This window comes from Triturus cristatus, chromosome 3_2, assembly GCF_964204655.1.
Source record: "Triturus cristatus chromosome 3_2, aTriCri1.1, whole genome shotgun sequence".
NCBI classification, from domain to species: domain Eukaryota; kingdom Metazoa; phylum Chordata; class Amphibia; order Caudata; family Salamandridae; genus Triturus; species Triturus cristatus.
The window spans coordinates 421745145-421765484 of record NC_140584.1 but is presented as its reverse complement, the minus strand read 5'-3'; the positions used below and the strand labels follow the sequence as shown (position 1 = coordinate 421765484).

The 20340-nt window shown below is 43.4% G+C and overlaps 1 protein-coding gene across 2 annotated transcripts in view; it reads right to left on the bottom strand.

Moving 5' to 3' along the window:
• Window positions 1–1147: 1147 nt before the first annotated feature.
• The window catches only part of SMIM12 (small integral membrane protein 12), a 37899-nt gene continuing 18706 nt past the window's right edge, over window positions 1148–20340 (bottom strand). For both annotated transcript variants that reach the window (XM_085648012.1, XM_085648011.1), the window contains exon 2: window positions 1148–2768. In XM_085648012.1, the coding sequence (XP_085504138.1) occupies window positions 2488–2763 (276 nt within the window). In that variant the 5' untranslated portion in view covers window positions 2764–2768 and the 3' untranslated portion in view covers window positions 1148–2487. The remainder of the gene's footprint in view (window positions 2769–20340) is intronic.

Below are 20340 nucleotides of genomic sequence, written 5' to 3'. Positions count from 1 at the left end.
GGAGCGCATGCGCTCCAACGCCAGGAGAGACCTAAAAAGTGGAGCAAAACTGACATGATTTGTACCGGGCAGTCTACCAAACAATCGTTGAATTGGGATAAATCCTGCAAAAACTACATGAAGTGCCAACTTCAGTAGCACTCCAGTGTGTGATATCATTGCTCTAGTCGAGGCTAAAGACTCAAAAATGTAAAATGTGTATGCAAATATACTTTAGAAGAGATCTGAACCAAGTATCTGGAGTACGAAGTGAGTAGCCTCACGTTTGAGACTCTTCCCAACACAGCCAGCACCATTTTACAGATTTTTCCATAGTCAAGTATCACTTGTATCAGTGGTACAGCTAGAGAAGACCATCACATGCCAATGTTGACTTGTATAAACTGTTCCATAACAGGCTTTTAGGGACACTGGATAAAAACCTCTTAATTCCCCTATAAATCAGTCTATATCTGTACTGCACCTCTCCATCTCACCAAGCAATCTGCTACTGGCTTTAACAAAAAAAGATGGTTCACCACAAAGTAGCCCTACATGGAACTCCTCCCCACCCCAGGACATCCAAGAAGGTATGCAAACTTTGCATTCAGACTTCGTTGTAACTGTTGAGGCAGGCATGCAACTGGGATTTCTCCACTAGAAGCGCAAGGCAAGAGGACTACGGCATTGCAGTACTCAGCGAGGAATAAGCAGTGCGGGTACTCATATTAATTAACCAATTATCAATTATTTGCAAACCTCTCATATTCTCGAGAACTTTTTGGCATTGGAAGACCAAGACCACACTGACCTAACAAAATACCAGTGAACAGAAAAAAAAGTAACAGCTGAGTTGTATTTGCTCTTCTAAAAGAATAGCACATGTGCAGACCGTGGAAAGCTGGCGGGAGGTTCCCAAGCTTGGGGCCTGGGTGCAGTAAGCCTGGCCACACAAATGGGTCAGTGCGAACCTGAGGACTTGCATAAGAATTGAGAGCTAGAATAACCAAAGAACAAACTCATATTTGTCAAATACTTCTCAGAGACAGGAGTTTTTGAGCCACTAGTAGGTCGTGTACTTTAAAGAAAAGGACTTTGAATTATGCAGCATAAAAATCTAATAGCTTCAAGATCTTCTGATACGCCTCCTATTCATTGGTAGAGCAACTTTTTTTTCAAATGCCTCTTTATTGGGATTGACATTTGAGCATATATGCTGTACTAAGGTTGTGATTTGCAATCAATTTTGTGAGCTATAGAGAAACTGAAATAATGTAGAACGTCCTATTCTATAACTAGTGACATTTTACTGGTATGGTCTTCATTTTTCATTTTGTCACTTTATCAAGTTGGTAGGCTCTGCCATATTTGGTGTGTGAAGACAGGTGCAGTCATATGGTTCGGGGTGAGATCATTCCTTTCTGTCGCCTATGCCTTTCGTACTTTATTTATCTCTGGTTAATCATCGATTCTATGTCTGTATGGCCTACCCTGACTATCTCTGATATGTGGTTGTCAGGCTGGGTTCCAATCTGTGGTGTATTGGGTTTTTCCAGTAACTACTGTATTGTCCTCTCCAGAAGAGTTTGTCAACTTTCTATAAATTAACCGACGTTTCAAGCGAGCATTCATCAGTTTTTACTTGCAGGAGAGTGTCTCAGGCGGTGTGTCCAGCACTTCCTGTATTTTGAACAGCGTGTAATGTTCAGCTTTTGTCCATTTCTTTACATCCATGAGCAATACTTTTCCTTAGAGGGCTTCTGAAGCTTTCCACGCCATGGCCATCTTTCTTTTTGCAAGCATAAAGGCCACGTAAATGAATTTGATTATGCTTTTTTTTATTTCATCCTCTTACATGGGGCAAAGGTCACAATATGTCTATATGTAAGTAGGACGAAAATCACAATAATTTAAAGGGCATTAACAGAGTACACATGCCTTTTGCCCTTTGCTATCAGTAACTGGGATGATGAATACATAAAAACAACACATTTCTTTGGCAAACCACAGCAAGGGGTCTGTGTTTTCCTAACAACCACTGCCCAGACTGATACACAAATCAATGACGAACAGCAGCAAGTGTGAGATCCAGTGAGAGGAGGAGAAAAAGAATGGATGGTGAAAGTACAAAGAAAAAACAGAGGTATGATAACCCAAGTTCCTGAAAACTTGTGTACCATCTTGGGCTGTCAAACATCCAGGGAGCTGCCAGCAATGTTCATAGTATAAGGGCCCCACTCCCCGAAGGATTCTGAGACTTTCCGAAGTGAACCCACTCCCAAAATAATTTCACGATATTCCAAAATGGCACTCATTTGCCCCAGGAGGCTGGAAACTTCCTTAAGCATCACGGCCCCTCAAAGTTTCCCAACGTTTCAGAAATGGCCTAAACTCCCACAAGGATTCTGGGACATTCTAAAAGGCATTCACGTGCCAAAGGATTGCAGTACATCCCAGAATGGCCGTAACCCCCAGAATTTCCTGGTACTCCCTTAAGGCATCCTAGTTTCAGCTTTTCTCTGGGCGGTTGCGATTCAGCACGGCCTTGGGTGTGAACTCCAACTTCTCTTTCAGGCTGAGCACCTGAGTAAGGTCCTGGCCGGAAGTCTCCTGCAGCTTGCGATCTTCCCGCTGCTCCAGGATGCTCTTCTCTTCCTTGGGCAGCGGCATATCCTTTCGGATGAACCACTCTAGCTGGTAGCCGACAGCCCCAACCACAAACGCCACAGGGAACGTAATGTATGGGGCATAGGTTCGGATCACGGCCCACACCACAGGCAACATGGCTTCTGTAAGAAAACAAGTTAAATTTAAACACTGAGGCTGTACATGCACAATATGGACATTAAAGGTGTTAAGGCCAATCATGTAGCCACACAATGACATACAGTGACAAAGGTGGAATACAGAAACACCCATCCAGAAAGGGAATGTACGAGAACAAAATTAAGGAACAGGAGAACACAACAGCTAGTGTAACCTGTGCGGTAAGAATAATGTATGCAGGACCCATGCACTCAATTCGGCTAACACACTATACCTGCCACCTTTACACTCCGAAGTACATCTACAACCTTCAGACAGAGAAATAGCCTATGTTGTGGCTTAGATGGTACTCAATTAGCAACAGCTGCAGATTCTGGATATATTAGTGATGGAGCAGGGTTTTGCAAAATAAAACCTGCTTGAAATAACGCCCCAGTAATATTTACTAATAGTGTGCTGTGACACTAATATGCACCAACACGAACACATTGGGAAATGCTTTGCACATGTATGCACTAATGCTAAGATTAATGAATGAAAGACAAGGCCGCATTTTTTCATTCTGCTTCTAAAGTTAATAAAATAATGCTGCTTCGCACAATAATGCTCTTGCTAGGAAAACAATAACATTGGGTTAGTACAATGGTGGGAGGTAAACAGTGAGAAGTACATTTTTGTGAAAAAAATTATGTCGGTTTTCATTCATTTTAGAAAGTATAGGCCTATATTTCTGCATGAACGTTAAGTGTTAAAATGAACAAAAATTAAATAATATGCTGAAAATCGAGCTCTGACAGAGAAAGAAGAGAAGTGGCAGAGGCTAACGTTGTTGACCGTCGAAAAAACACATTGCGTGTCTGCCAAGTAACGGAAAGACATCCATGGGAATGAAAGGAAGCACACAAATTTTTTCTGTCGAAAGAGGCAGTGCTGAATAATAAAGATGTATAAAACTTAAACATGTTGCCTTCTCGAAAAAATGTGTAGATGGGAGAGTGTAATAGACAAAAAACACTAAAGAACACATGATCATGAATATGGTGGCGTGATAGAACACCCCCCGAATCAGCCAATGAGAGACTGAGTTTTCGTAAATGTTTCAAGTACTGTAGGGTTTAGGGTATAATTCAGGTGCCCCAGAGGGGAGGGGAGTAGGCTTTGCTCGAGAGTAAAGGGAAGATTGTCGCTGTCCGTCGGCTTGCTGATAGAGGCCTACCAGTTTTCTGATCCTGTATCCAGTATCCTGATCTAATCTTTGTTCCCTGAATCGGTCTCAGGGGACCCTTTACTATCTCCGTGGCCAGGGGGTGGTATTTCCTCTATTTCCTTAGGTTAGTATTAGCTAAATGAACAGTACTTTGCATAATAATTTTGCAAATGTATTTGTCTCTGAAACTTTTGTCTTTTCACCTACACACTCCTTCGTGTGCATTTGTTCGTTTGAAATGAGTTGGATATTGTTTGCATTGGTATATGTTCCCTCCAGGGGTGGGGAATTTGTATCTCCCGACGCCTGAGACATCTAGATTTCTCACAAGGGCAAGAAGTTTTAATGCCTATTTTGTCCCAAGGACAACTAGACAAAGACTTGCTGTAATCCGATACACAGCTCTTCAACCCCGTTGGTCGAAGCCAGTCAATAAGTCTAAATGAAGTACATGCCACTATGTGCTGAAATGTAGTGGCCTGGGATTGCACTGATGGCATGCAGTACGGTCACGACTGGCTTTGGATGAGAGGGGGGCTTAGCGCGCCCCACTAGTACACCTTTGCTTTCTGTCAGTGCATCCTGGTCCGGGCTGGGCTTTGAGCAGATTATTGGCACTGAAAGGGTCAGTGCAAAAGTTTGGGTCTGCGCTTTCATTTCCCTGGAACATAAGACCAACATGTTGGAGTGGAGCTCGTAGTTGCAGCTCCGTGTGGTACACACACAACATTGCCAGGTAACAGGTATTTTACTTTCTCCTCGAGGCACTTTCATTCACTTCGAGCACTGCAGCTCAAGAACACTTACAGCACTGACATGCAAGAGGCTGGTTTATTTGCTTCTACGCCCCTGCCATCTCGGTCTTTTATTCTGTGTTCCACCCTTGGGACTCATACGGCCCCAAGATGCCTTGTCACCCTCGCCTCCTGGGCCTACAGTACAAGTGCCTTGCTTTGCCTTCTCATGCAGCTCGTGCCCCTCCCTCCCTTCATGCTTTGCCTTCCCTGTGCACCATATGTCTCACCCTATGTCTGCTCTTCCTAACCCCTCTGAGACAGCCTGGCCTGCTCCCCTTGGCTTCTCACCTCTTATCTTAAGGAGGGCTTTCATTAAAGCTCCTTATTTTACCCATGTAACTTTCGCTTTCATATGGGCCTCTGGCCCACCCCCATTTCTGTCCTTTCACTTGGCCCCTCGTGCCTCAGGTGTATTTGGTGGGCGCGGTGCTGCTTGCCAGCTCGTTCTTCCATGTGCTCTGCATTTGTCTCTTCATCAGCACCAGGAATGAGAAGAGCGGATATGAAAACAGAAGGGACACCGCAGTCTGCTTTTGTAGACAGGTTTGTGATGGTATGCCTGGCACAAGTTCTAGAGAAAATCGCTTGTGGACTAATTAGCATAGGCAAAGCACAGAGACAATCACATGAAGTGATGTCACAGCAAGTAACGTTACTATCTTGTGCGATGCATTAAAAATGTAGCATTTTGCACACAAAAAATGTTTATATTGTTAGGCTTTGTCAGCTCTCCAGAATTGGCCCCCTAATTGTATAATTGCTTTACATAAACAAATATAATTATGCAGTGAAATGCTGAACTAGGTTTTATATTCGTTTTACTTCTTGTAAATCATGTGTTTTCCCAAACACAAAGGGGTACGTAGTGACATTTTTAAAGACCCTTCTTAGATACAGTCAAAACGGCAGTTTTTAGTGAGTACATAAAAGTTGTTTCATGTACATCTTTGTAAAGAGCAAATTGTTGGTGCTCTGTTTCGATTATGCTGTAATTCGTAACACCATAAAAACTACAACACCACACTCCCAACATTGTTAAGAAATTAATGTCAGTGGTGGACAGTTTACCCCCATCATGAGCTCCTCTGGAGGAGGGGGAAGATGTCTAGTGACACAAAAATACTGTGAGACACATTGCAAGTAAACACAAAGGCATATGTTTGCCATTGGAAATAGTAATAAAAATGCTAGGTAACTGCATGGGTGTTCATAGAGTTGTAAAAGGGACATACCTGATCTTCCTTCTGCCTTGCGCAAAACACGACTGTGTCCCCTCTGATTTGTGAGGGGACTCAGTCCACCCTTTTCCACCCCTGACTTGTGCTGCGATGTGTGTACGAAAGACATTCAATGTAAATCTTAATTTCAATTACCTGATGTTACCAAAGCCTTTTGTTTGAACTGAGGTAATTTATATGCTTTTCTGTGAACTACCAGGCATCGCTTTAAGGAAACATGGGGTGCTAAATGGAGGGTGACCTCTTCAAGTGCCAGGGCATAAGACTATATCTGCAATAGGATAGGTGACTTGAGGCCTACAAAGGGGCTACAGCAGGGTCAGCTCAGTTCTCATTGAATAAGGATGTACCGTCGAACTCACCCACAAAACTACCACGAGTTTCCCAATATGCTGCACCTTCATCTAATTTACAGCAATAATTAAGCCTTGAAAACTCATCACCCCTGCAAACACTATTAAAGTTTTGGTTAAACCCAGTACCTCTGCGCTGTTTAGCAATATACACTTGTTTTAGATAGCTTTTAGTAACGGGTTAACCTTTATCCAAGTACCACCAATTTTAGTTGATTAAGAAACGGAGAACCAAGTAAACAAAACACTTGACCAGGATCACACAATGAAGTTAACTGAAAGGGAGTCAAGGTTGAAGGTTCAGTGCCCTCGTTTGGCCGATTATATTTGAGCCACATTTCCTCAAGAGCTAGGTGAATAGTATGCTGGTGCTAGGCAAAATATGGAATGTTACCTACAAAGTACTGGCAGAGATGACTAGTTAGAGGCGCCAATATGGGTAGACGTGCATGTGTGTATATGCAATGTATACAAATAGGCACCTTAACGATTGAGCCAGGAAATCGAAAATGTTGAGACCCTAGGATAAACTGTTCTAAAGAAATCCTCCTCCTACTGTTTGGGATGGTTAGATTGAGGGGCCTTCCCGCTCCTTGACTTCAAAAGGAAGCATTGTTTTCAGGGTCCAAATCTTTGCAGAGGCCCATGAGTCTGTCCTTTGTGTTATATTTGTTTTTCCTTCCCGGAGCGTCGGATTCTCTACAATAGCTATTGTGTTCCACACAAGTGCTATTGTGTTCCACACAAGCGGACACCGCGCCACGACCAACCTGGGCTCCTGGATTGCTGCAACGCTGCATTTTGGACGGGGCACCTACGCTGTGAGTCTCCCCCGCCGCCTCCACGACACCGCAGGCCGCTGTTGGGGGAGACTACAGCTCCCGTGAACCATCACTGCCCCGCCCCCTTCCGGTTGTCAGCGCGCCCGGAGGCGCTTTAAAACTCACGGCTCCCTCGGTGGAGCGGGGGGTGCTATTGTGTTCCACACAAGCGGACACCGCGCCACGACCAACCTGGGCTCCTGGATTGCTGCAACGCTGCATTTTGGACGGGGCACCTACGCTGTGAGTCTCCCCCGCCGCCTCCACGACACCGCAGGCCGCTGTTGGGGGAGACTACAGCTCCCGCGACCCATCACTGCCCCGCCCCTTCCTGTTGTCAGCGCGCCCGGAGGCGCTTTAAAACTCACGGCTCCCTCCGCGTCGCGGGACGCGCGCGGGCGGCGCCGGGCTAAGCCCGGGCAAAGGGCGGGCCCTCTGAGGCCCTCAGAGGTCAACAGTGGTCGGGCGGGCCAACCATCTAAGCTCTAGACAGGTGAGAGAAGCGACATGTCCACCAGGGGGAAGCGCTCTGCTATCCAAATTGGTAAACCGGATGTGGCACATCCGAGTACACCGCTATCATTAGAAAGTATGCTGGACAATGCTTTCAACATGGTTGCCAATGAAATTGCGAGCACAGAGAGACGGATGTCATTGGAGCTTACGTGCACACCCTGAGCCCCGGGACTCAAGTATAGAACACATCATACCCTTATCCCCAACTGTTACAGTGTCTAAGTCCAATGTGCTCCACCTACCATCTATTATCCCTGGAGAGGAAAGTGACACTATTATTCTTGACTCCCAGCTCGATACTACTGAATATGTCCCTATCCCTCATGTATCCCCGAAAGCTAAACCCGCTGGAGGAAAAAGGAAAAGAGGCCCTCCAAAATCCTCAACTAATAAAAGGAAACCAGCTTTGTATAACAAGGGCCAACCCACACCACATAGTATGTGGACTAGAGGGAAGCAAAAAATAACAGGGGGCAGTAGTGTTACGATTAAACAAGCGCAATTGGCCGGAGATCTCCTGGACATTACTCCTCCCAGAAATGGTATAAATTGCATATGCACACAGACTGAGCCGGTTAGTGAAAGTATCACTGCAATGAAATCAAATGCGAATTTTATGGAAACCATTGTAGATACCATTTTTAAACAGTTAGAATGTCAAATGATCAAACAGTTTAATAATATTTTTAAAAGATTAGACCGCATTGAAACCTTGATAAAGAATGAAGATGTTAAAAGGAAGGGGGCTATTAGTCTCGACCTAATTAGGGGTGAGCGCTTTTTGAAAGATTTAGAAACTGCTAATAAGGGCATTTTGAGTGAGGGGCAAAATGCTTCCAGAAAAGCAACTATTGTTAACACTGCATCGAAAGGCGCCAACGAAAGGGAGAAATCACACTTCAAAAAACCCCCAGCACACCCTGACTGCAGTCACAGAACCAACATGCCCCATTACTATAGCCACCAATACGTTAAAGGATGCTCCCACCCTGCATGCCACAGGGAGGAAGGTACCTATTAACACTGCATTAGATAAGGGCCAAACAACTACTATAAGGCCAACAATGCACTCAGGGCCTGTCCTCCATTTGCCCCCCCCCGACGCCTGCCCCTATGTAATAATTTTGGCAGGCGTACCTCAGTTAAGGGAGGGACAGAGCGAGTCATGGATGCAGCTAAACAACAAGTGTACAGACTGGCTATCCAAACACAAAGGGGTAGGACCTAATATTATGAGAGAAATTTTGACCACTGCGGGTGAGTTGGGTTGGGTCACTACCCAAGAATATAGAAGGGGATTGCATTGTCATCAATTTTAGAAATCCCTCTACAGTTAAATTTATCCTTGGTAGTATTAATATGTGTTTTTTCCCCCCCTACTGACATAACTACTCTGCCATTGGGCTACTTTTATAGACCCCATCATAGACCACCCAGCACCATTCTTTCACCTCTCCCCTTACATAATAGGTACAGTGCACTGTCTGATCTGGGCACTTTGGACTGACCATCAACCATCTCGCCAGATTCAGTAATCAGGAATTATTCTAATACATTCGGCCTAGCAGGGGATTCATTTATTGATCCAACTACAGTGATTGCTAATGATGATAAGGTGCCCAAGGGCAACAGCTATGTTTTTACCCCGGTACCATCCTCTAACAATTTGGCAATCCTGAGCTGGAATGTAGCTGGTTTAAATGCTAAAGTTACAAATGGGGACTGGGTGGACTGGGTTTCTAAAATTGATATCTTGATGTTTCAAGAAACTTGGTGCACCACTCCTCTACTTTTTGATGGTTTTAGTTGTTTTAACCAAATCGTTCCAACACCTGCTATGGGTAGACCCAGCGGGGGATTATCAATATGGGTCAAAATAGGTGCAGATGTCAAAATTGAACCACTGGAAACACACAACAGAAACTTCCAGGCATTGCTTTATATTAGTAGTGTTAGAATATGTTTAATACATTTTTATAACTGATTTTAAAACACATCCCAATATGAATTTTATAAGGCTGTTTAAATTTATTGACGATATTATAGAAGGACAAAAGTGTGGCAAACTTGATGGGATATGTGTAGGAGGTGATTTTAACGCACACATTCACCGTCAAACTCCTCCCTGTAAAAGAGGTGAAGAATTATCCAACCTTCTGGCCACAAGGTACCTAATTAACGTTATGGAAAAGGCAAATACTATGGAAAATAACTGTCCCGTGGCTACTTATATTGGGCATGGGAGTGCTTCCACAATTGATTATGTATTCATGACCCCTACGCTTGTGGACCTTTTATTAGAGGCCACAGTAGTTAGGTCTATATATAGCGACCATTACCCTATCCTATCCACTCTTAAACTTCCTTACAAAAAGTTGAAGCGGATAGAAATAGGGGCAAAAAACCTCGTCGCGTCGACGGACAAGCTCAGGGTGGTCTGGAAGGGGATTGACAATAAGGGGGTGTTAGCCCGAGTTGTAAAATCCTATCCTGGATTAGTATTCACCTGCCTGTCCTCCGACTGCCCAGACTATGCGATTGTGGAAGCATTCACGGAACTGTGTAAGACCATAAAGAAGGAGATATCTAAGCCAGTTTTAATTAATACTAACTTTAATCCTAGATGGTTTGATAACTCCTGCTCTAGAGCAAACAGAGATTTGAAAGCTGCCCTAAAAAGTGACCCACCCGATCAGTCTTTGGTGAGGACCCTGAGGTCTAGCTACAAACGTACTTTAAGAACACGATCCGAAGAGCTTTTAAAAACTCATTGGGAATCACTCGTAAGAACTGCAGCAACAAAGGATGTTGCTGGGTTTTGGAGCGAGGTCAAGAACCTGAAATCACTTGGCTCCAATATCACTCCCATAAATTGTAGCATACCAGGGGACGTATGGGTGAAGCACTTTACAAATATTTACATGGCATCGACTCCTCCCATTGAAAACGGTCAATTATCTAAGTTTCCGCACATTTCAATAACGGAAGTAGAGGATGCAATCCTTCAAAGCGCAGGAAATAAAGCGCCAGGGCCCGATGGAGTATCTATTGACTTAATAAAATCAGAGCCTGACCTATGGTCCCCACTCTTGTGCAATGTTTTTAATAACTTATCCATTACCGCATTGCCCGATTCCTGGTCCAATAGCACCATCGTACCTATTTTTAAAAAAGGGAACAGACTTGATCCTGGCAGTTATCGCCCAATATCATTAATTGACAATACACTGAAGATCTTGGGCAGGGTCATTTTTAATAAGATCAGCACTTGGGCCGAAGAAAATAAAATTTTACACCCATGTCAGTTAGGTTTTAGAAGCAATGTAGGGACGGTTGAGCAGTGCTTGAACCTAAACTTAGTTTTAGATAAATATATTATAGCAAAAAAATCCCCACTTTACCTAGGTTTTATGGATCTAAGCTCTGGAAGAAGTTATTTCGGCACCATCATACGTGTGCCATAGAGAATTGAATCTCCCATATATAGAGGACTTTATAAAATCCAGACCCGCTTTGTTTTGGTTAAAAATCTGGCGCAACCCAGCCGCCTCACTGACCCGTGACATAATTTTAGATTGCTTAAAAAGTGAGCGGGCAAAGTATATTCCCTGGCTTAATGCGGTACAGATGAGCTTTCTAAGCGTAGAAATGGGGCATCTTTTCTCAGCACCCGAAACAATTGACTCATCACATAAGACTACAGTGAAAAGGGCCTTATTTGATCTGTATCGAGTGAACAGAGAAAAAATTGAATTTACAAAGCCAGCAATTCTTGGGTATATACCCTTACAAGTATTATGTACTAGGCCATTTAACATGCCCCAAGGCTATCTGCGCAAGAAACTGGGCAGATGGAATCGGAGTTTGCTGTTTAGATTTAGGGATGGGAGTGTGGTAAACTTACTCTGCTTCCCCTTAGGTTACACCCATAATTTGGGAAATTTATCTTGCCCATGTAACCAGGGTGGAAAGCAAAGTCTGCTGCATTTCACACGGTTTTGTGGCTTTTATGGAAAATATACCAAACACTTTCTAATCCCCTATTTTAGAGCCAATGCCCTGACGGATTTTAATGAGGCTTTTAGAGTTCTACGGATGCTAAGTACTGACGATGTAATTTACAGAGTTAGTCACTGTCTTCAAATTGCTGTCCGTTCCCGTGCCTCAATGAATACGACTTGAAGTGTGTTTATTATTCTGCTCACTCAACATACTGTATTTTGCACAATGGTTGTTCATTTACCCCAATGAATCTGGCTTGACAGCCTGTTCATTATTTGCACATTGTATTTTTGCACATTGGGTGTACTATTAGATATGCTGTTTTATAAGATCTGTTTTCATTAATTTATCCGGTTGTTTTATCACTTGCACATTGCATATTTGTACAATGGATGTACTTTTAGACATGCTGTTTTCTTAAGACCTGTTTTATTGTTCATGGGATGACTTTTTATGTATTTTAACGGACGCATCTTTTAGAGCTTTCTGATGCGAACAAAACGAACATGTTTGATTTAGAAATATTTTTGCACTATTTGCACATTGATATTTGCACTTATTTGGCTGTGTATAGGAATGTTTGAAGTAATTTGTATGTACTTTTATGGATGTTTTTAAATATATCCGAATAAAGATCATTTGAATTGAATTGAATAGCTACACCTTGCAATTGGGTTGAACGTTACATCAAAGCACATTGCTGATACTTTTACCACTAGGCAGTCAGGAAGACAGTTTTTTTTCTGCTGGAAATTAATCACATGCAGAGCAAGTGAATACATGGAGAAGGTAACGCTGGAAGGTACTAAAGCCGGGAACACCTAACAGTGCAAACTTCTCAGGAGAGACAGTAAAACAATGTGAAAGTGTACTGATGCTATGTTCTTTATGGCAGAAATCACAAAGGTACCCACTGTAGAAACTCTCCTTCTTAAGTCAGTAACCATCTCAAGCCACCGCTAAAACCCTTAACTCCGTTTTTGCTAAACTACTGTGAAATTTTAGGTGCCATTTATGTAAAGCATCATTTATTAAAATGTGTGGGTGCATGCTAGTTTTTCTAAATAATATTCATAATGGAAAATCAGTGTAACCAGTTTCAACAAGATTATGGGACACATGAAAATAAGCAAGCACTGGCAACGCCAATAGGTCTGACTTTGGTGGTCAACCTTTTGGTTTTGTCAATTCGTGTCTCGTTTTGACATGGTTTATGTAAAACTTTATTGTTGCTGGAGGTGCTGGGTCCTAACCATTAATACAACTATTGGAAAATAGAATTGGTCTCAAAGCACACATTGCCATAGTATTTCCTAGCACTGAACAAAACTACTATGTGTTCCGAGCAGAATGCGGACTCTCACGGTGAAGCCAGTCAATAGATAGAATTTTCATAAAAACGAAAGGTCCTGCTTAACACCTGACCTAATAAGGAACCCAATTATTAAACAAAGTCACAAAAGTTCACCCATGGTATACTTTCTTGCATTGGTGCAGATTCACAGCTTTCATGTATTCACATGAAGGCCAGGAAATCGTACTCCTAGAAAATATTTGTGAACTGCATTTTAATACTACCAAATAGGATTGCATAGTTTTGCTCCTGCGAAAATCTGTTGAGCGTTTACAAGTTCACGTTTCCTCCAACAACATTTTTCCCAGCCCAGGAAGAAATTTTTCTTCTGCCATTGTCAGTAGTAGATTTCTAACCTTTGTCAGTATCTGAAAAGATTAGAGAAGATCTGGTGAAAATCACTTAAACATGCAAATTAGTAGGTTTGCACAGACTCTAAAAGGCATTCCAATCTTGAAACCATTGCTTACCACTACTTTTAGCCCCAGTATGTATATCTGCAGAGAGGTGGCAAAATAAGGACATTGCAAGTATTCAAACCCTTAAATAGTATGAACCCTGGTATAATCAGAGAGGCTATTATCCGAGCTCTTATAAAATGAGATTGCCGCTACTATTTGTCACTGCAGTACATGGCATCAAAGGGGCAAGTGGATTTTGTCACAGGGCAAGTAGATTTATGAAGTTACCTGTCTCATGGACAAGTAGATATTTTATTAAATTTCACACCCCTGCCCTCTCTCTTAATGCATTTTGTCTATCTGTAATTCTGTACATGTTTCAGCTCTTATTTTAAGATAACCACTATTAACCTATCACGGAGTTAGTGGTTATTTAGTCACATGCTTAGATAGATAGCTAGTTCTATTATTACCATCAACTTCTCAACTTTTGGTCCATCGACCAGAGGAAAGAAGTTGACCTCCAGGCTCAGTTGGTTTATTTAGATTGTAAATAAGAGCCTGTATAATAAATAACTGTTTTTATTAGTGTTCATATAGGTCTTGACAAACTGATATAAAATAATACTGCGTCATTCAGCGGGTTTTGGGGCCAGTTGTTGTTGTTGTTGTGTATGTCATTGACCCCTGTTTGGCGCTGGATCACTAGTCACAACGACCAACAAAAAAGAATGTGGCTGGAGACTACAAAAATAGCCCAGAATAAAACAGACTGAACACACAAATCTGGCATTGTACTCATATAAGCACCAGACGTGTGCATTACAAGGCACAAGTACAGGAATTGACGTGTGGTTATCCTAAATGGCACAATATCACCCGACTCGCACACAAACCCCTATGGTAAACAATCACTCAATAGATTGGGAGAAACGCTGCAACTTTGTACATAAATGTAATTTTCTGAGTGAGAATGATGATCCAGACTCTGGTCGATGGGCTCTTTCCTGTTTGTTTCCTGGCACCAACAAGACCTTTAATTTGCACTTTTGGAACAGGGACATGAGCTCGCAACCGTCAAGGCAGGCTGAAACTGGGTGTCGTGGATAGGTGCAGGACAGCCCCTGAAAAGATGGCAGCATAAACAAAACCTCCACCAAAAAGGATACCTGCACATAATCTAGTCGTCAGCTCAGCGGGGGTGGGGGAGGAAATGGTTGCGTAGTGGTCAATAGAAGTTTGTACTGGTAGCTCCCCCTCTTTTAGGTGGATAGGATAGGACTAGCATGCTTGCTTTGTGCACCACAGGGAGACTTACTTATGTATTGCTGAGCAGACAGTAGGCAAGGACAGCAATGGACCAAGGGAAGTTTAGAAAAGATACAGGAAGCGGAGAAAACAGACAAATTGAAGTATTGCAGTTAGGACTGTTGTGAAAGAAGGAAGAGAGTGAGGACTGGAGACTGAAACTGCTGAGGGATGAGGAGAAATGACAGTAAGAGAGACAGAAAGGCCAATGGAGTGAGGAAAATAAATTATGAATGGGGAAAAGAGGAGAGGTGAGGAAAGTAGATGAGTGATAAAAAGAGAAAGGGTAGTGGCAAATCCCGAGATGTAAGACTGTATGAAAGTTAGAAGACTGTGGATAAGTGGAAGTCACATAGGAAAGACAGGAAGGGAATCTGAAGATGGCACAGAAAAAGGTTGATAGAGGACAGAAAGTAGTATGGGCAGGGTGGTGTTATGAAGAGAACAATCATTTGCAATGCAATAGGTCTCGCATTTACGCAAGTTTAAGCTATTGGCATTATAAATGACAATGCCTTTTATTTATGTTTTAAAACAAAAATAAAAGGCATTGTTATTTGCAATGTCAATAGCTTCAACTTGCGTAAATGCGAGACCTATTGCATTGCAAATGCTTGTTTATAACTCTGGGTCATCGAGGAACAGCTCTATGTTGTCTTGTCTAGCCACAGACAAGACTGACTGGAAGGCATAAGCATGGCTTACTTCATGTAGCAACAAATGCATTAGTAAGGGCTTCATTAATTGGTAATCACGGCTTAGAAAAACTGGCCTTGGTTAAAGAATCTCATTCAATATATTTGTTTTCATCCCGAAAGTGGCAACTGCAATTCTAGTGCTTCAGCTACCCTTTGAGCCACCACTGAAAACAAATTGCTTTCTTCTGTAGGTGTCGTAAGTGTCTAAGCTTGCTTTGTTTCACGAAATGTGTTTAGCCCACTGGCATTTTGTAAATTTTCATAAAATTAATCCTCCATATAAGGAGGGGGGAGCAGACTGTACTCTTTGTCACCATCAGTGTCTTGAAGAGCATTGGGGTCTTCTTGCTGCCTGCACCAGCATTGTGGTAGAGGTATTGGATTTAAATATGGCTGTATAATCACCAGTTGTGTATTTGAAATTTCACAGCATGACACAGGCCTTGATAGTGCTAATGTCAGCTCAGTCAGAGACAGGCAACGGGACTGAATCAACGCTTGACATTTATACAGACGGAATCCACGTGGATCTTGGCGCAAAGGTAGAAGTCAGTATCTGAGTCAGCAAGCACCCAGTAGTGTGCTCCGCTGAGGTAGCCGGAATCGTGGTGGATCCTCCAGCGGAAGTTTGACTGGAGAACCCTGCTGCTATGTGGGGCTTAAATGCACACCAGAGGGAGGCAGAACCACAACAAACATTTTCAGCACAGCTTTTTTGCAGGAGATATTTGCTGTGGGGTCAACAGTAGTCAGGGAGATTCAGAGCATGCCAGGACCAATAGCAAAATTGGTTTGGATTCAGGAGACATTGGAGCAGTGGGATCTTTATCTTGATGCCCTTGCACCTTTTCACTAGACTTCGACAGATGAGATGGAGTCGAGTCCCATTTAGGTTTCTTGTGCTTGTGTCTAGACTTCAGCTTGGATTTCCCAGAAGACTTCAACCAGGAAGTGGATTTTTTGCAGAAGCAGCTTGGATAATTAAATGGTACCCAGGCCCATGACTTGCAGGGGGCCCCATGCTTTGACCACAACTACTCTTCTGTTTGGCAATGTAGAGGTTTGCCTCCTACTCCCGATTCGCCTAGGTGTGCATAAAAGCACACTTCTTGCATGACTTAAGAGTCGTGCCTGGGGCCCAAGTACCAGACACATACTTTCTGTCGGTCCGTGACCAACATCTGCTTCCTGCGATCTCGGCATGGCTTGAATCCTGTTTTCAGTGGCGACACCATTTCCTAGCACACTGTGATAAGGCTTAGGAGCCTACTGGAAGACCAACACAGTTCGCAAGCAGAGCTTCGGATGCAAGTCGAAGGGCGTGTAAAGAAAGGGCCGGGCATCAGTGTGCATAGGTGGCGCTTATATATGGCTCTGCTCCATCACTTCTGGGGTGGTACAGATTCATGTGGGGCCAAACAGAAACTGGACATCTAGCAACCCCCGTCTATTAAAGAGTCATAAAACTTCACTTCTCTCCTGTATGCGAGAGACTCCTAATGCCTCATAACCCTCCATGTGTGAAACCAGTGAGAACCACAACCTCTGAGAATTGTGAGGTTTCATAATCCTCCTGTGTGTGAGAATCATGAGGCTTCACACTCTTTCATTCTCCCTATACACAATGCTGGTGAGAGAGAGTAGAAATCCAAATCCCTCTACGAACGAAGCCTACCAGGGTCTCGTTTATAGTGGGACACGTAAACAGCGGCAGGTGAAATATAAACAGTCTTTGAGGATATAAACAGCCCAGCAGACAGAAGCTGCACGTTACTTATTTAAAAGGGAAACCGATGGTTTTCAGCGGCAGGCGTAGCCCCACTCCGCTCCATTTACCACTCAGAATGGAGTGCTAGGCCGTGGAGATCTTCCAACGGTCTATGCTGCACCAAACTTCTTGGTTTAAGGCAAATATCTTAAATATTTTTTTTTAACCAAAGGCATTCTGGAAGCGAGGACATCAGCAGTTGACATGGAGTAAATTTGGGGTACATACCAACAATACACCAAACACTGAAGGGCTCCAATGGAGCCGACCTTGAACACTCGCATTCTTCTTTCTGTGGTGAAGAGCACACTACCAAGCGTGTGCAGGGATAGGGCGCCCGTTTAACTCAATAGTAGGAGCTCCCTGATTTAGCAGTCTACTGGCTTGACATTCCTGCCCACTGTGACAGGGATTCCTGCTGAACAGCCTACAGTAACTATCAGTTGACCTAGATGCATGCAAGCGAGCACATACTATAGTCACTTTAGAGGTTATTAGAGGTTTGGAGAGTGTGGATTCTTGAGCATGGTTAAAGTGCTGCAATCTTAACGTGCATCTATATAATTGTGACAGGTCGAACCTTTTGGAATTTCAAGGGGAAAGGCCCAGTAATTACTAGTAGGCGTGGATTTAGAGTGGTTAGCATCAAAATTAAAATGTTATTCCTTAAGAAGTCAGAATAGGCGAAAAAAACGCACCCCTTCTCCCCCCGCGATACAATATATCGTGTGTGGCAAATGTGTATTACAACACACATTTTGTTATGTGATGGGCCAGGCGCAGCAGCCATTATGGGGCATGACTGCCATCTAGTGAAATTTGCAAATATTGCTTGGAGTTCAATGTTTTCCGATATTTCGGGCCCGTGACTTGCAGAAAAGAAATTGCCTTTTTATGCGGGCTTGTTTCGCGATTATTCGAGAACTGCGGGGTTTCTTAGGTTTCTGGTGCAAAGCTTTCTTGTAGTTTTGAAACAAGCATGTGTCTGCCTTGTATAGTTGCAGTGCGCGCGGTGGGAGCGTGTGAGGCAGAGAGGAAACAAACCATGCGCGTGCACATCGCCTGTCCGTGCGCGCACATGGTTTGTCTCCCTTCGCTATTAAAAGCCACAACAATAGTCTCGCCAAGCGAAGCAGCGCATGCGCTGCGTTCACTAGGCGAGACCTAAAAAGTAAGAACATAGAAGTGAGAGAGAGGTGAAAAGAGACAGACAGCACTTCATAATTAGATGTGTGCGTGCCAACAAATTAACAGAGAGAGACAAGTCAAGGGTCTGGCTTGGTGAAGTGTAGTCCAGGACATCGTACTGATAGTAGATAGGTTTATTGGTAAATAACAGTTCAATCAGGTGGTGTCCCAAGCCCAGCCAGTTCTAACTGACTTGCTACGAAACCCTCCAAACAGGATACTGCTAGGACCTGGAGGTGAAAGATGGAGAATGTTCTCTGCCAACCGTCACATGATTAAAACACATCCCCTTTTTAGATCGAGCATCGACAGTGTTGTATTCTTTTCTATGGGTTCTGGCACACCCACAGATTGCCATTGGTTGTGATCTGTGGCATTCAAAAATACTGGCTTGTTATTGGTGCATTTCTGACAATGTCCCACCTTTGTGTGCTTAGTTCCCCCTCTGGTGATTTCAGCTGAGCACTATTTTGTTTATGGACACTGATCCAGACGACCTGCTCTGTGCACTTCCCCGCCTGCTCCATGAACTTCCCCCTTGCATTGACGTTTTTTGATAAGCCGAAATTTACTCGATCCTGGCATTCGCATGTCTTTCATTATTGCTCATCACACGTCGATGGCACCTGCTCCATGCATTTACCCCTCCCATCCCTATGTTTTTTGTACAGCTGGCATTCACCCGATCCTGTAACTATATATATTTGTTATTATATTTAAATGTAATGGTTATCCTCCCCATATGTTTCGTAGAGAACGCGGAGAATCGAACCCGGATCCCCAGGCACAAAGTCCACAGCTCTGCTTGGTTGGCCATTTAGCTAACTTGTTCTGCTTTGCCTTCCCGTAAGAAAGAGCCTAGGCCGACGGAGAAGACGGGGTATGCTGCAGCCTACTTCAGAGCAGGGGGCACTGGTCTGTGCTTGCTCCTCGCAGCTGCCCCGGCCGTGGACTGGCTCTGGTCTCCGCAACAAACGGCAGGTCGGAGCTCTTTCTATGAGCTCGGTTGATCAGCATTGCGCCTGTTTTATGAGAGCCACGCTGGTTTGGCTTCCACTGGGCTGTATTTTCAAACAGCTCCTCCACCCCACTGTCTCTGCTCTCCCACTACCCCTACCTTCCAATCACTCACAGGGACCCAGCCTGCGCCTGCCTCACTGTAGAGGTAGGGAAATGCAGATGGAGGGCTGAGCTGAAGTTAATCAAGAGTCTGCAATGTAGCAAAACATTTTTAGAAGCTCATCCGGTTGTAGTGTTTTTATTTTTGATCAATGATTGATGATTTGCTTAATAATACGATTTTTCACCATGCTTCACTTTTTCATTTGGAAAGACGCTGACAGAATAAAGTTTATTTTATCAAGATAGGTGCAAGTACTAGCAAAATCATATTATTCTATTGAAGGGCAGAAACTAAAGTTAACAAGCCAGCGTAGGAATCTAAATACCAAGGGGTCACAAGCAGAGCATGCAAAAAAGAAAATGTGAAAACGGTTCAAGGAAAAAGAATGCATTTAAATGTTTGTATTCATCCAGTGTGTTCCCATCTCAGCATTCGTTTTCCTCACCACAAACTGCAGCGACTCCCAGGTCCCCTTAGAAGTAGTTCTAAGTTAGATTTATCTGAATTCTTCTAGGCTGCATTTACACTGCTCTCTTGTAGATGCGATCACACGTTAGGAAATTCACACGACACCAAGGTCATTTGTTTATATTGACATAATCTAGGTTTCCACACCTTGTGACACACACTCAGTATTTGCGATTGTTAAACCTTTGAGGTTAATTATCAATTTTTTCTTTCAGTCTGCCGTTTATAGATTGCGCGTGCCGTTAATAAGTTTCCCACCTTACTAGTCTTTGTAAATACACTACTTCCTCCTCCAGCACTTGTGCGCATGTTGTAGTAGAAATATATCAAACCCGACTATTGTTTGTCCGCGG